Raw genomic sequence first — 16,324 nt, 5'->3', positions numbered from 1 at the left:
CTCCTTTTGAAACTTTTGTTAGGAAGTTCTCTCCACCCCAAATTTTTAGTTAGGAAATTATAACACTAAAATTAAATTGTCCACCTTATTACTTCCATTTATAGCTCTGAAATTTGTGTTCTGGAACCAAATGGGAAAAATAGTAACCCTTCAAATATTTGAAGAACATTGGGTTGCCCATAAGTCTTCTCTTCTCCAGGATAATCATTCCCAATCTCAAATATAATATCAACTCAGGACTTCTTCACTTCACTATCCTGGTCATTGTCCTCTAGATATTCTCCAGATTATCAAAGCTCTTTCAAAACTCTGGTACCCAGAAGTGAATCAAGTAGCCCTTATGTCTGATGTGGTCTGCCCAGGGAAAAGAAGAGTAGTATCATCAGTCACATGGCAACTAGAAACGAATACACATTCAATACTCCAGATGTTTTCTGACTAGAACAGTATGGCCACGTGGCCTTGTCCTATTCCTCCTTCATCCTAGATACCTCTTAGCCTAAGAAGGAATAAACTTTCTTGCTGTTACTGAATCATACATTCCTTTCTGGCAATGCTAGCCTAGTCACTGGTTTTCCTACTTGACACCTCAAATCCCATCTTTGTGTCCTTGGACAGCTTTAACTCATGCTTGAAATAGACTTCTTCCTCAATGCTACCACCTGGAATTCCTGGTTTCCTTCAAAATTCAGCAAGCTTCATCTTTTACATGAAGCCTTTTCTGATTCTTTTTCCACCTTTCTTGTGCCATCCTTGCTCAAACTACCTTGTATTCTTTTTGTATAGGTTATGTATATAGCCATACATGTATAGCCTATTTCCCCCATTAGAATGTAAGCTTCTTGAGGGCTAGGACTTTTTCTTTTGTCTTTGTATACCTAGTACTTGGCATTATGCTTGGCACATAGTAAGTACTTAATAAGTATTTGTTGATAGTCTGTTGTTTCCTTGATGCCCAGGTCTTTATTGCTCACAGAGTTGGAACTTAAGATCTAAAAATAACCACTGTGTGACCTTGGGTAAGTCACTCCATTCTGGAAGTCAGTTTCCTCATCTGCAAGAAGGGAATTTAACTAGCTGCCCTCTAAGGGCCCCTTCTAGCTCCAAATCTATGAACCTATGGTCTATCAATATACTAAACTGTTTTCTCTTTAGACATACATATGTAGAGATAAGAAAGCTATTTCCAGTTTATCAAATTAAACTCTCTCCAGTTCCAATGTCTAAAAAGTGATCAATTTATCAAATTAAATCTCAGATGTAGAACGAGACAATATACGTGTGTGTGTAGTAGACATACATACATACACAGACATGTATAAAATGTTTTGGATATGACTTATGAGAGATTTAGTTTTGTACGACTGATATTTTTTCAAAGGAATTTGTTTGATTTTGAGTATTCTTTCCTCCAATGGAATGGATTGTGGGAGAAAATAATCAGTTAAAATCCACTTTAGTCACTATTTGTGACCATTCTCTTTATATTAAATTTTTGTTTTGTTTTGTTTTTTTTAGTGAGGCAACTGGGGTTAAGTGACTTGCCCAGGGTCACACAGCTAGTTAAGTATTAAGTGTCTGAGGCCGGATTTGAACTCAGGTACTCCTGACTCCAGGGCCAGTGCTCTATCCACTGTGCCATCTAGCTGCCCCTTGTGACCATTCTCTTTAAACTCATCTTTGCCTAGCAGCAATGAATAGAAATCAGAATCTTTATTACAATAAATCCAGTAGTGCTAGAGTCTCTCCATCACAAAATGATTGAGTACTTTCCTGGCTGACATTTAGAAAAGTTAATGAAAAAATCTTTTGCCACTCTCCTACAATTAAATATCTGACAAAGTTGGCCACTATACCCCTCAAGTGTAAACATAATTCTTTTAAGGAAATGGCAACTAGCAGTGCAATATTATTGTGAGGGCAGACTTTAGTATAACATACTGGGAAAGAGGCATCTATAAGCATGGAAGATAATTCCTACTATTCACACTAAATACCACATTTGATTTTTATATGCCACAACTAAAAACTAAAACGTAATTTCATAAATTTGCATCTTTATACTCATCACAGCTAATCATCTGTTTTTAGTAAAGTATTCTGCCTTAAGGCCATTAATTGTCATGAGTAAATGAAAATCATTTTAATTTCCACAAATGTATGAATTTCACAGCAGAGACCTAGGCTCAAATACTTGCCTATGCTGACACTGGTATTTAAGGCACAAAGCCATACTTAAAACAAATAACTATCCTTAATATAAACAGATTTGTCTCCTTGTCCTCTGCTGTTAATGTGTCTGTCTTCTTTATGAATAATCCAAGGCATTTTTTTTCCCCTCAGTAAATCCCCCTGAGGTAGACTGAGGTGGTAACGACCTAATTCACAAGTAAAGAAACTAAGGCACAGAGAAACTGACTAATGCAACATCACCCTGATAAGCATAGAATCGGATCTGGAGCCCCAGTCTCTTGATCCCCAGTTCAGTGTTCTTTCCACTAGATTATACTACCTCCTGCATTTACGGATTGGGTTATTCAGAATAAGGTTTACAAAGTGAGGTGGCTATGCCTTTGTCCCAGTACTAAGCCTTGGAATGCTTGTGTAATCTGAAATGCAGCTATCTTTATAAACTTAAAACCACCTACGGAGCAAGGTGTGATTTAACAAAAGAAAAACACAGAACCCAATTCATTTCTTAGGGATCTATGCTTTTGAATCAGAATCCCTGGGAAGCATCCAAGATGCATGAATGGACTCAAATTCATCTGCATTCTGAGTAAGGTCTACATTTATTATCAGGGTTAAAAAAATTCCTAAATGTTCTGGAGGCACATGTTCAAAGGAGTTTTTCAAACCACTGATAACGGACTTTTGATAGCAGTTTAAAAATATGCAATGAATACCCATGATTCCAGAGGACTAGGGATGTGCTGGAGTCGACTTGAAAAGGCCAATGTTAAATTTTCAGTTTGGGCATTTCCACCTAAGCAATCAACAATCCTACAAATCAGAGCTTGAGTTATTATTGCTCTGTAGATTGTTTGGACTTAAGAAAGTGTTAACAATGCAGATTAAATCTAAAAGTGGGTTTGCATAAATTTTTTTTAAACTGGAGAACCTGGTTGTTAGTAACTTACTTACATTTAACTGCATGCCCCAGTATTGTTCTATAATCATTGTTGGAGCTCAGCAGGAGTAAAATAGAAAGCTCAGGGAATAAAGATATCACCTGACTGGAGGCCTGGTGACTGTAGGTTAATTAATTGTAATAGTGGTAGTGGTAGTAGTAATAGTACTAACTGGCATTTATATAGTTTTAAGGTTTGCAAAGTATTTTATATTCATTATCTTATTTAAGTCTCATAATACTCCTGCAGAAGACCGATGATGAATCATGCAATGGACTCAGGGTGCAGAAGAAGACATATTTTTAAGATATGATCTATGAGAAAATTAGTTTTGCCTGACAATGAAATTTTTTAGAAGGAATCTGATCTAGTTTTGGTTTTCCCCTCTGATGGGGTAGGGTGTGGGAGAGAGAGAAAATCATTTGTTAATTAAAAACACAAAATTTAGAGCAATATATCAGTACTTGTTCTGGTTACCAGTCTCGTTATGCTGTACAAGACTGACCACCACTATCACCACTTCAAAGAGAGAGAAGTTAAAGGTGAAGGACCAGTTTAAGACTCTGCGTGTTTCTTTCTCCCCAAAATGCCTCAGGTTCAAATATTTAATCAAACAGCTTCTTTATAGCCTCCAAGATATACTTTTATTAGGACTGATTTTGTTTCTCTCCAGAATACAAGTGCTTCATTATTTTTACAACCAGTGGGTGCCTGGTTTCTGAATCCCAAATCCCTATGGGAATTGACCCAATTAGGCTGTATTCCAAGCAATTCAGTAAACATGCCATTGCTGAATACTGGACATCACTTCTATCAAATAACTCTTGTTCCTTCTGAATGCAACATTTCACTATCATGTGTTCAAATTCTGCTACTTAAAAAACTCCCTCATTGTAGAGTTTGTTTTATTGTGCCAAGAATGAAAGAGAGATACGGCGTGCCTCAGACCTAGTACTGCACAACAGCTATGGAAAAAACATTTCATGATACTGTAAGAGGAGGGTCATATTCTTATCAGACCATTTGCAGAAACCTGTCATTTCCTAAATGACATCAAAAAGGTCTCTTTGCTGGTCTTTATCCCTGACATTCTAAGTGCATGAATGATGACACATTAAAGACAAATATGATCTCAAAACTTCCAACCTGCTATTCATTTGGTCTCCTGATGTGTCCTCCAAAGAGAGGAAACATAAAAAGGGACAAAGTCAGCTTTATAAATCCAAAATACAGCTAACTTAAAAAGGAAAGAAAAACAAGAGGGTGGGGGAGGAGAGACTGGAAAGGGAAAATCCCTTATGTGCCATGTGGACTTTTGAAAGTCCCCCTCCCCAACCTTTTCCAAAGGAGACTGCTCCAGTCAGGTGACTCACCAACCACCAATAGCAGTTCCTACAGTGCTTTGCAGTACAGATGGCTAGCTAGCCAGGACTAACTGAACAATGCATCAGAGTCCAAGGAGGAAAAGGTAAAGAAAAGGTCATGGAGAGGGGAGCCCCAGACCTGGACATTCAGGGACATGTTGGAAGAGTAGGAACAAATTCACTGGAAGAAGGATATCTCCTTTTCAAAGTGCAGAAAACATTACTGAAGGAGGGGAGTTTTAAAAAAAATTTCGAAAGAAAATCATTAAAATGGGATCTTGACAATATACCTCAATAAGACAGTTTAAAATAAAGATCTTAAGTAGCTTAATAAAAACAAATCAGAGTTCAACACATACAACCTGGTAAGAAATGAGAGGATGCCATTTTTTGTTCATTACTGGTACTGGTCAGGTGGGGGATGGGGGAAAGGGTAGATAACTTTAAAAAGGAATTAGAACTAAGAGTTCAATTAATTTTCCTTAAACCCACAGGTCAGATTGAGACAATCTCAACACTTTTCCATCTCCCCATTAAGGAAATTCTAATTGACTAGTGATCCTTATCTTATTACAAAACCTCTTCATCTCTTAGCTTGGATCCTCTTCCTAAGCTCAGGTCAGTTGGTGTTTGTTCCTTTCAGGTTTTCAACAGGCACCAGGAGGACAGGGCACAAGGAAGGGGGATAAAGGAGGTATAGCAGAGTCAGTAACCAAAATTCATGCTCTGAGGAGTTCCTAGTTCCCAGAGCAAGACAGATTTTTCTTAATTGAAAAGAATAGAAGAGTTACCTATTGGGAACTGAGCTAAGGCACTAAGACTGCAGCAGGTGGAAAGAACTTACACATTAACAAAAGGACCAAGCTTCACTGGGTCCCTGAGGAAGAGATGCTGTTCACAAAGTTGCCTTATTAGTAAAAATAAGATTTTTTTTTTAAAAAAGGATGAGAACATAAAATTATTGAATCCTCATTTTTAAAGTAATATTTTGCTGTCCTCCCAGAGAGATTTGCTTCAGTTTTCAAAAGTCGTATGAGCTGTGTTTAGAGCAAGAGTTCTGGACAACTCTGGCTCATCCTGGATTCTCCTTGAAAGTGTTTGTTTTTGTTTTCTTCTTCCTTTGCAGATAAAAAAATCCACTTCTCTCCCATTTTTGGCATGATTTCAAACAATCCAATAATCTCTGTTGCCCCCCCCACTTACCCTCCCTCCTGCCCCCCAAAAGTCCAACGTGCGGTAGTTCTCTCATATGCGTTGCTTTGATCATCTCTCCATCATAACTTGATAAATGCAGCCTGTTGGTTCTGCTTTTGCAATGTGTCAGCGAGAGGAAAGACACTGGATATGGCTATATCCACTATACCTTGGCAAAGCTCTGCATAAAGTTTCCTAAAATGAGAGAGAGAGGTAGAAAGAAACAGATAGAAACAGGGAGAAATAATTATTAAACGTGTTCATAAGAAATACAAATGTACCATGCCTTTTCTTACCCTTTTGTCCCCAGCCTGCCTATAAAAATCACTTCCTGTCCCTGCTTTGGCAAAAGCAGAGCAGCCATGATGCATATGAATTAGGGTGTGGGCAAATCAGCATCGTCCAAATGAGTTCTGATTTGATTTGGGATATCAGCTTCTAGTGCAAACTCAACACATTTATTCAGTCATTTTCATGAAGTACTTGGGAGACTGACATTTACTCTGATTTACTAAGTGAAGAACTTTTTAGTACCCTGGACACTAAATGCAGAACTCTGACACCATCTGTCTTCTCTTTACTTCCCATGTGCCAATGGGATCAGGAGATCTCAGTTTTTGAAAGGAAGGGCCTTTAGAAGTTATACAGTTTGACTCCTTCATTTTACATAAGAATAGACTGAAGTTTTCAACAGGTGTCAAGAGGGCAAGTAAGGGGGATGGAGGAAATATAGGAGAATCAGTAACTAAAAATTAATGCTCTGAAGAGTTCCTAGTTCCCAGAGCAAGACAGGTTTTCTTAATGGAAAAGAATAGAAGAGTTACTTATTGGGGATTGGGTTAAGGCACGAAAACTGCAGCAGGTAGAAAGAACTTACACATTAACAAGAGAACAGTTAACTCATAAACATTTAAACACAATGGTTGAATGACTTGTACAAGGTGACATAGGTACTATGTGGCAGAGTTTTGGTTTGAATTTGCGTCCTCTGCACCCAAATCCAGCTCTCTTCTTATTGTACCACAGTAACATCAGGCATAGCTTAACAAAACTTTAACTGCTTTGCTTCAGAGGGAAAGAAGGCAATGGCTGCAACAAAGAGATCTGTCATCCAATCAAGAAGCAATTCTAGGAATTTTACTAAGTCACCAGCACTGTAGGGAAGATTCCACAAACCCAACTTTTCCAAGACATGTCAAAGTGTTGAAACCTGTTAGAATATGAAACCTCTTTGGTGCTCTGAGTTTCTCGTTGTGAATTATAACTAAGGAGAAAGCATTTTTCCCCCAGAGATGATGGTCTAGTATGGTTGAGCTAATGTATGGGTGTATTGGAGGGAAACTGTATTGTAAGAAATGAATTAGTATCTTTAGATTTACCTTCTCTTCAGAAAAGAACCTGGCTAGGTAGTATAGACTAAGAAAGTATAGAAGTGGATAACAGGCAGGAAGCCAAGCATGTTAAGTGTCAGGGAACTGGATCTGGAAGAGCGTGACATCTGTTATACTTCCCCAATGCTCATGGCAACATTAATTACTAGCCCACTACTTTTAACACATTTAATTTTACGTCCTTAGCTTTTTTGGGGGGCGGGGGGAAGAGGCAGATCTGTGATTTCAACATATAGGAAACTACTAAGTGAAGAAGTATCAGCAACTGTTCTGAAACTTAGTAACTGAGCCGTCTGGGACACCGAGAAGTCAAGTAAGTTGTCCAAGGTTGCACAACCTGTATGCATCAGAGGCAGGTCTAGAACATAGGCCAGGCAAGTTAGAACATTAGTGAGAACCTATCAAGAGGCAATTTAATAGGGACAAATAGAGAGACTTACACCTGGGTTAAAAAAAAATCAATTTCGCAAGTACAAGGATGAGGTACGGCTAGATAGAAGCTCATCTGAAGAAAATCTGTGGGGGTTTTAGTGCATTGCAAGCTCATAGGAGTTGAGTGTGATAAAGCAACCAAAAACACTAACATGACTTGAGATTGCATTAAGAAAGGCATGGCATCCAGGAAGAGATGATGGTCTTGCTGGCCTCTGCCCTGCTCAAACCATATCTGGCTGGAGCATTGTTCAGTTCTGAGAATCACATTTTAGGAAGGCCACTGATAGGCTGAAGAGTGTCCAGAGAAGGAGAGTTAGGCTATTAAAGGATTTCAGGCTCATGTTAAAAGAGATTGGCCATAGTCTGGTGAAGAGACATGGAGGGGAACACAATAGTGGTCTTTGAGTATTTAATGGGCTGTCATATAGTAGGATTAGATTTTCTTTGGACAATGCAGAACTGAGGTCAAGATGGAGAAGTTACAAAGAGGCAAACTTTAGGCTTGATGTAAGGGGAAAAGTATCAATAATTAGAACTAAACAAAATCAAAATGGGCTGCTTTGGGAAGTAGTAGAGAACCCCAGTGGGATTCCTCCTGATAGAAAGTCTCCAGGCAAAAGCTGGATCACTACCAGGTGTTGGGGATGGGGGAGAAGGAATTAGGTGTCGGTTGAACTACAGAGGTTCTAAAGGCCCTTCTAACCTTGCCTATCTGATTCTGTTACTAAGTCCCTCAAAGGTAAATTACTTTTTCAAGGTTATACAAACAAATGAGGGGCTGACCTATCGGATTTATGGTTAGGAGAAGAATTTATGAATAAATAAGAGACAGCATTGTTAGATATAAAATGGATAATTTTGATTACCTTAAATTAAAAAGGTTTTATACAAATAAAGTCAATGTGGCCAAGATTAGAAGGAAAGCAGAAAACTTGGGGAAAAAAATTACAGCCAATTTATTAGGTAAAGGCCTCGAATCTCAAATATATGGAGAACTTTGTCAAATTTATAAGTACATAAGTCATTTTACAATTGCTAAATAGTCAAAGATTATGAACAGGCAGTTTTCAGAAAAAGAAATCAAAGCTATCCATAGTCATATGAAAAATGTTCTAAATCATCATTGATTAGAGAAATGCAAATTAAAACAACTTTGAGATACCATCTCACACCTCTCAGATTAGCTAAAATGATAATAAGGGGAAAATAATAAATGTTGGAGGGGATGTGGAGAAATTGGGATACTAATGCACTGTTTGTGGAACTGTGAACTGATCTAATTAGGTCTGTTTCCCAAGGTGATCAGGGAAAAAGGAAAAAAATCTCTATGCTCTAAAATATAGCAGCTCTTTTTGTGGTGGCAAAGAATTGGAAATTGAGGGGATGCCTGAATAAATTGTGGCATATGGTTGTGATGGAATACCACTGTATTGTGAAAAATGACAAGCAGGTTGATTTTAGAAAAACCTCAGAAGACTTGCATGAAATAATGAAGAGTGAAATCAACAGAATGTTGTATATGGTAATAGCAATATTGTTTGAAGTGCAACTGTGAATGACCAAGCTATTCTGAATAATATGAATATTCCAGTTAACTACAAAGGACCTTTTGCAGTTGTTGTTGTTGTTGTTGTAGGACAAGGGTTAAGTGATGTGCCCAGGGTCACACAGCTAGTAAGTGTCAAGTGTCTGAGGCCAGATTTGAACTCAGGTTCTGCTGAATCCAAGGCTGAATCCCCTACAAAGGACCTTTTAAGAAAGATGTTATCTACCTCCAGAAAAAGAACTGATGTATGGAAGTATGTATCAAATGTGGGCCTTCTCTAGTATGGGATTGTGGGGGGGGGGGAAGGGAGGAGGACATCTCCAAACTCAAAATGTAATGCCCCCAAATTAAAAAAAAAAAACCAACACAAACAAATGATGAGTCTATTTGGGACCCTGATGAAACAGTTTACCTATTATTTTCCTTTTAAAGTATAGCACCATCTCATAACACTTTGAAACATTAAAATTACTTCCTAAAGTTAGGGAAAGACCCTTCCTTTTGATCTGCCTGACACCACCAGCATGTCCAACTAAAACTATGTTCTTATAATTTCATGCTCTTGTTCAAAAACTTTTACTGGTTTTCCACTGGTTATAGGAGACTCAAGGCTATCCAACAACTTCCCCAAACCTATTTTCCAGTCCTGATTTCTACCATTCTCCTACAATACCTCCAGGCAAACAGGGCTACTTATAGTTCTGAGAACAGGCCTGATTTATTCTCAGTTCTCTCCCTTTGGTCATGTTATGCTATCTTCTGGGAGGTAGCCCTATGATCCTCTTCACTTTTCTGAAACAAATCTTATGTCCCTGACTCCAGCCCAGAGGTATCACTCCTTCCTCTGAACCCCTATGGTATTTACTGTCTGTACCACTTAATGGTGGCATTCATCCTATTATTGCCGTATATTTTAGGTAATTTTTTTGGTTCTTTCTCCTGAGGTGAATTATGTTCTTATGTTTGGCAGCACAGTAAAATAGAAGGAATGTTGGACTTGGAATCTGAAAATTATTGATTGTATGACCTCTCTGAGCCTCAGTTTCCCTATCTGTAAAATAGGGATACTGATACTCATACTACCCACCTTGCAGGGTTGTGGTGGGGAGGTCAATTTGTAAACCTCAAAGGACTATATAAATGGGACCTATCATAATTATTGTATGCTTCTTTTTTAATCCCCAAAGCATCTCACATAGTCCTGAGCACATAGTATGTGTTTACTAAATACCTGCTGAAGGAGGGGAAAAATCATACCATAAGAACCTATTATCAATTTGTCCTAAAGAAGGCAAAATGTAGGATCTGGGGCTGGCTTACTGGGCACATGCGGGAGCCCCATTGACTTCAATGAGCCAGACCTTCAGCTCCTCATCCACCATGAAGTCAAAGCCAAAGAGCTGGAAACTCTGGTAGTGAAGATGTTTGGTGCTGATTGCAGGCTCTATACACATAAGGCAGCTTCTGTAAAATTGAAAAAAGAAAGGAATTTATTTAGTAAGGAAAGAAACAGGCATTTATTAAGCATCTCCTTTGTATTAGGCACTGGGCTAAGTACACTTTATGAATAACATCTCATTAAATCCTTACAATAATCTTGGGAGGAAATTATTATCCTTTATTATCCCCATTTTATAGCTAAGGAAACTGAGGCAGATTGAGGTGAAGTGACTTGCCCAAGTTCACACAGCTAGTAAGTGTTTGAGGTCACATTGGAATTTAGATCTTCCTGAGTTCTGTTCTTCATTCACTGTGCCACCTGGATGCTTTTAGAAAAGCTTAAATTTTTGTTTAGTTGTTTCAGTCACGTCTGACTCTTCATGATCCATTTAGGGTTTTCCTGGACAAAGATACTGTAGTTGTTTGCTATTTCTTTCTCCAGCTCATTTTATATATGAGGAAACTGAGGCAAACTGGGTTAAGTGACTTGCCCAGGGTCACACAGCTAGGAAGTGCTAGTAAGACCGGATTTGGACTCATGAACATGAATCTTCCTGATTCCATGTTTGGCTCTCTATCCATTGTGCCACCTAGCTGCCCCATTAAATTCTGTAGGTAGACATATATGTAGTATTTGAGGAAGATTTTAGATTAAGAGCTCTAGTTTAACAAGAGCTAAAAGAAATTACCATTAGAAATCAGAAATTACCATTACTAGCTGTGTGACCCCAGGCAAATCACTTAACTCCCATTGCCTGCCCCCCCCCAAAAGAAGTGTTTTTCATATTTAGTAATAATTTATGTAGTACTTCAAAGTTTGTCAGTGCTTCATCTTATTTGACCCTCACAACCACCCTGTGAGGTAGGTACTATAAGAAACTTCATCACCCTCCTTTGATATCAAGGTTAAATGATTTGAACATGGGATCATGGGCAAAAACCAGAGATCAGATTCAAACCACTATCTTCCTGACTTCAAGTACAATATTTTGTCCACTATGCCACCCTTCATCTCTATTTCCTTTCCCATAGTTAAATAATATCATATAATTAGAGAGAACCAATCAATGAATATTTTTTTTCAAAATCCTGAAATTACCAATGTGTTCTACCACAACTAAAGTGTTATTTCTTTGCTAGTCATTACAAAACAAACAAAACACTGACTTAAGCCCACTTCCAAAGGTTCACTTTTCAAGTACCTATAGGTGTATATTACTTTATCAAGATCACTTTCTCTGTATTTTCAGCATGAGAAAAGGGGATTTGAATAAAATCTTTTTTGTAAAGCAAAACAAAAACACTGTTCTTTACCAGGGAATGGACTACATAAAAAAAAGCAGACCAATTTTCTTCCTTCCTTCCTTCCTTCCTCCCTTCCTCCCTTCCTTCCTTCCTTCCTCCCTTCCTCCCTCCCTCCCTTCCTTCCTTCTTCCCTTCCTCCCTTCCTAAGAGTCAGATCCCATTGCACTGCTATATCAATATTGGGCTGAAGAGTGTAATTTTTAAAAAATCTAAGCATTATGGCTTAATCTGATTTGGAGATTTGAATGAGTTAAGATAAAAAAAAATGATCTTGAAAAAAAGGAAAGGGTTTCCATTGGCTGGCTTGAATTTTATAGGATGGTGTTGCATAGATTAATCTCTGAGAACTAAGCTGGAAAGAGACCTGGAAGTAAAGCACCATCTGAATCTTAGAGGCTGCCAGTAGAGTGTATGTTGACATGTGAAGTGAATCGAAAAAGAAAAAGTAAGAGACTCACACAGACTGAATCAACATTTTAAACCGGGCAATTAAAAGACTTACCAGAACTTTAAAACACATTCATTTCTATGATTATGACTTTGCTTATTGCTCTGATTAGAACTAATTCCTCCTATTAGCCCTCTGCCAAAAACCGAAGATAAACGATTTCAAGTGTCTGATGACAAAAGGAGATGAAAGCCCAACCTGTTGATGAACCCCCCCAACATATTTGTTGCTTCTTCTATTAGATACCAACAGAGAACTGATTATCTAATTTTTTTTCTAAAGTCTAAAATCACTAGCATTATGAAGAAATTACAATATGATTTGCCCTCCTATGCAACCAGTTGCTAAGTCTTGTCAGTTCTACTATCATGACACCATGCCCATCTGTCCCCTTCTCTCTATGTACATGGCCACCACCCTAGTTCAGGCTGTCATCATTTATCAGCTATACTACTGTAAAAGGGCCCTCACTGATCCCTGCTTTCAGTCTCCCTCTTTCTCCAGTCCATTCTCCATATAACTGCCAAAATACTCTTTCTAAATCACAGGTCTACTAAAAACAATTTTCAGTGGCTCTCAATTTTTGAGCATAAAATATTAAACTTCTCAGCCGGGCATTAAAAGCCTTTTACAATCTGGCTCTGACTTACTTTTCCAGATTGTTTATTACTCCCCTCTATGTACCTTGTATGTCAACTAAACTGGACCACTAAGTTCCATGAATTCAACATTCCATGTTTCACCTCCATGCTTTACCATAGGCTATTCCCCAAGCCTGGAATTCTCTGTTTCATCTCTACCTTCTCAGAATATTTAGTTCCCTTCAAAGCTCAGCTCAGGTGCTACTAAATATATGAGGCCTTTCTTGATCCCTGCTAGTGCTCTCCTCTACCTCCAATTTACTTAAAAAATTTTTTTCACTTATCAAGTATTTTTTTCTCCATTCCCCAACTGCTTTTTTTTAAAATAGAGGGTTTTTTTTTTCCAAATATCAAGCATTTATTTTTTCCTTCCCACTTCCTTTCACCCATTGGGCTCAGCTACTTCCTAGAAGAAGCCTTCTCTGATATACCCAGTTACTGGGGCTTCCCACTTAAGTTGCCTTTTATTTACTTATCCATACACATGCTCTCTTCCTCCCTCTAGCCATCCATCATATAAGTTCCTTGAAGGCAAGGACTATTTAGGTTTTATTCCCCACACTTAGCATAGCTCCCAGTACAAACTCCAATGAATTTGTGATCTCATTCATTCATGAGTTCCTACTAACGATGCCGATGGCAACCCCTCCATGACTCTTTCTATGTCCTTCTATAAGTTGGCCACAAGGGGCACATGCTGGAGGCCTACTTCCAGACACCTTAATGGTATCATTGAAGGACATGCCCATGGAAGATATATTTTAATCCAGTTCTTCAGAATTCCTTACTGTTTATATGTTACTGCCTATTCATTTTCACCATGAACTTCTCTCCAATGCCCTCTATGTGGTAATAAGTTTGAATTCTTTAGAAGCAATTGTATTCCATGCCCAGGTGCCACATAGGAATGCTGGTAGAATGTTGGAATTAAAAATATGGGCATTTGCTTACCTGAAAAGCCTGGGGGGGTCAGTAAAGGAGCTTTGCCATTTCCCAAAGGTGAACCAGCCTGCCCTCCCCAAGGCAAACCAGTTCTTGTCCTCCTGTTCAACTCTGGACCCAATTCCTTGACCATCTGTATTGCCTGTCCCAAACATATATTCAACAAATACTTAGTAAGCATCTAATACATAGTAGGCAAGGAAAAGATAGAGTAAGTGCTTAATAAATGTTTGTTGAATTAAATCAAATAAAGGAAAGCTGGACCTATTTTGGAAGTCAAAGTGCCTGAGCATCTTAATCTAATGATCCACACTTCTTCTCTTGTGGGGAGTAGGTGGGGAGGGCAGGTAACCTTCTCTCTCTAACTTCACATCACATTTTCAAAGACTTTCTACCACTTATAAGTTCGCTTACACTTTTCTTGTGTGCTTACTATGTAATATTGTGTATTACAGTTATCCATATTTGTGTTTTCTTTCTTTTTGGGGGGGGGGCAGGGCAATAAGGATTAAATGACTTGCTCAGGGTCACACAACTAGTAAGTGTCAAGTGTCTGAAGCCACATTTGAACTCAGGTCCTCCTGAATCCAGGACTGGTGCTTTATCCACTGCACCAACTAGCTGCCCCCCATATTTGTGTTTTTTTCTAAGCTCCTTGAGGGCAGGAACAGCATTTTATCTAAACTGTGTTTTTCCCAGGGTGTAGGCACCATGCTTTGCATACATTAGCTATTAAATAAATGTTTTTTAATTGAATTGATGTGATTATGCTGCCCCTTAAGAACTGTTTCTCAGAACCTGAAACATTAAAACTTACTTCTAGGAATGCAAATTCTTCGATTGTTGGAGAAGGTGGGAGATAGCAATAAACTTATTTTACGGGGCAGCTAGGTGGCACAGTAGATAAAGCACCGGCCCTGGAGTCAGGAGTACCTGAGTTCAAATTTGGCCTCAGACACTTGACACTTACTAGCTGTGTGACCCTGGGCAAGTCACTTAACCCCTCATTGCCTTGTCAAAACAAACAAAAAAAACAAAACAAAAACCTTATTTTAGATCTTTTGCAAAGCCTTTGGGTAGATGACTTCTCACTGACAGCCGTGCCGTACACATCTATGAGGAATATGCCAGATTAGGTCAAGATAGTATGGTTGCCCAAGACATTTTTGTTCACAAGCAAAGTACAACTAGTAAGGGAAGTTGCCAGATTGTGTTCGTGGAAATGACTTAGCAATCCATAACAGCAACTTACATGAACCCAGCAATAAAATTAGACACGATTTCAGTTTGTGTCTAGGGTCTTAAAATTTCAGAATCTCAGTTCACACTGCTGACCCAGGTAGCCTGCAGTGTGTTCACACCAAGGAAAAAAATTTTTTTTTTTAGCACCTATGTATCAACTAATTAGTTACATTTCTACTAAACATCTACATCTTAAATGTTTTCCATCTGAAGAAGATGGACTCCAATATTGGCTGCCAATTGGCTTAAAAAACAAGCTTCTTGTATTTTATACCAAGTTAAAAACCTCCCACAAAAGAATTGTCAAAACATATTTGCCCATTCTGTTCTCCAATAGACATGCTCTGAAGCTGCTTTACAGAACATTGTCAATTATTAGAGTCAACAGCTAAGTCTTAAGGCTCAACATAAACTCAAATAACAACCCCAACCTCTATTCAGAGCCTCTGTTAACTAAGAGAAACCCAGAGCTTGTAATCCAAGCTGTATCTTGCACGTTGTAGGAGAGGGATGGCTTCACACACTAGATGACAGACAATCATGATCTAAAAAAAACCCAACTTGACAGGCCAGACATTTGGGGATGAAATTTTGTAGGGATATAAATAAAGGTTTACGCTTCAATTCAAACAATCAACTTTATGAATATAAGATGGAGAAGTATGGTTAGAGTGTAGTTTGTTTGAAAAAAGATCTGGAAACTTTAGTGAACTGAAAGCTCAACACAAGCCAACACTGTGTGAGGGTGGCCACAAAATCTAATATGATCTTAGGCAGAAAGACGGGTAGTGTCCAGAAATAAGAAAGTGACAATGTCGTTATATTTTCTCCATCATGACTCCATCATGTGCTAGGACTTGTTAATCCCCTAGCATAAATAGTTTCCATTAGTTTATTTTCTTTAATGCTTGTGGCCAATTGGCTTTGTTTTAGAAAGGAAGTACAGGGGGCAGCAAGGTGGCAGGTAGGTGGCACAGTAGATAAAGCATAGGCCCTGGATTCAGGAGGACCTGGGTTCAAATCCGGCCTCAGACACTTGACACTTACTAGCTGTGTGACCCTGGGCAAGTCACTTAACCCTCATTGCCCCGCAAAATAAAAACAAAAACAAAAGCAAAAAAACTAAATCCTGTCCTAGCCAGTTTTTAGTGGGATAACCATGGGTAAATCCTTTAAGTTTCTTTAGGCCAATTTCCTTACCAAAGCTGGGGAGCACTATCATATATGATATGAATGCTGAATGAA

General features: G+C 38.5%; 1 protein-coding gene across 3 annotated transcripts in view; it reads right to left on the bottom strand.

Annotated features, from left to right (window-relative positions):
• TTL (tubulin tyrosine ligase) overlaps nucleotides 1–16,324 on the bottom strand; it is a 64,332-nt gene that overhangs the window by 4,296 nt on the left and 43,712 nt on the right. For 2 of the 3 annotated variants that reach the window (XM_043984089.1, XM_043984090.1), the window contains 2 exons: nucleotides 10,382–10,525; nucleotides 823–5,884 (listed from right to left, as the gene is read on the bottom strand). In XM_043984089.1, coding sequence (XP_043840024.1) covers nucleotides 5,770–5,884; nucleotides 10,382–10,525 — 259 coding nt within the window. In that variant the 3' untranslated portion in view covers nucleotides 823–5,769. Of the gene's footprint in view, nucleotides 1–822; nucleotides 5,885–10,381; nucleotides 10,526–16,324 lie in introns of those variants that run through there. The other variant, XR_006354807.1, reaches the window with a different exon arrangement.

Source organism: Dromiciops gliroides, chromosome 2 (assembly GCF_019393635.1).
Source record: "Dromiciops gliroides isolate mDroGli1 chromosome 2, mDroGli1.pri, whole genome shotgun sequence".
NCBI lineage: Eukaryota > Metazoa > Chordata > Mammalia > Microbiotheria > Microbiotheriidae > Dromiciops > Dromiciops gliroides.
The sequence above is the reverse complement of the archived record's forward strand: the minus strand, read 5'-3'. Positions and strand labels throughout refer to the sequence as shown.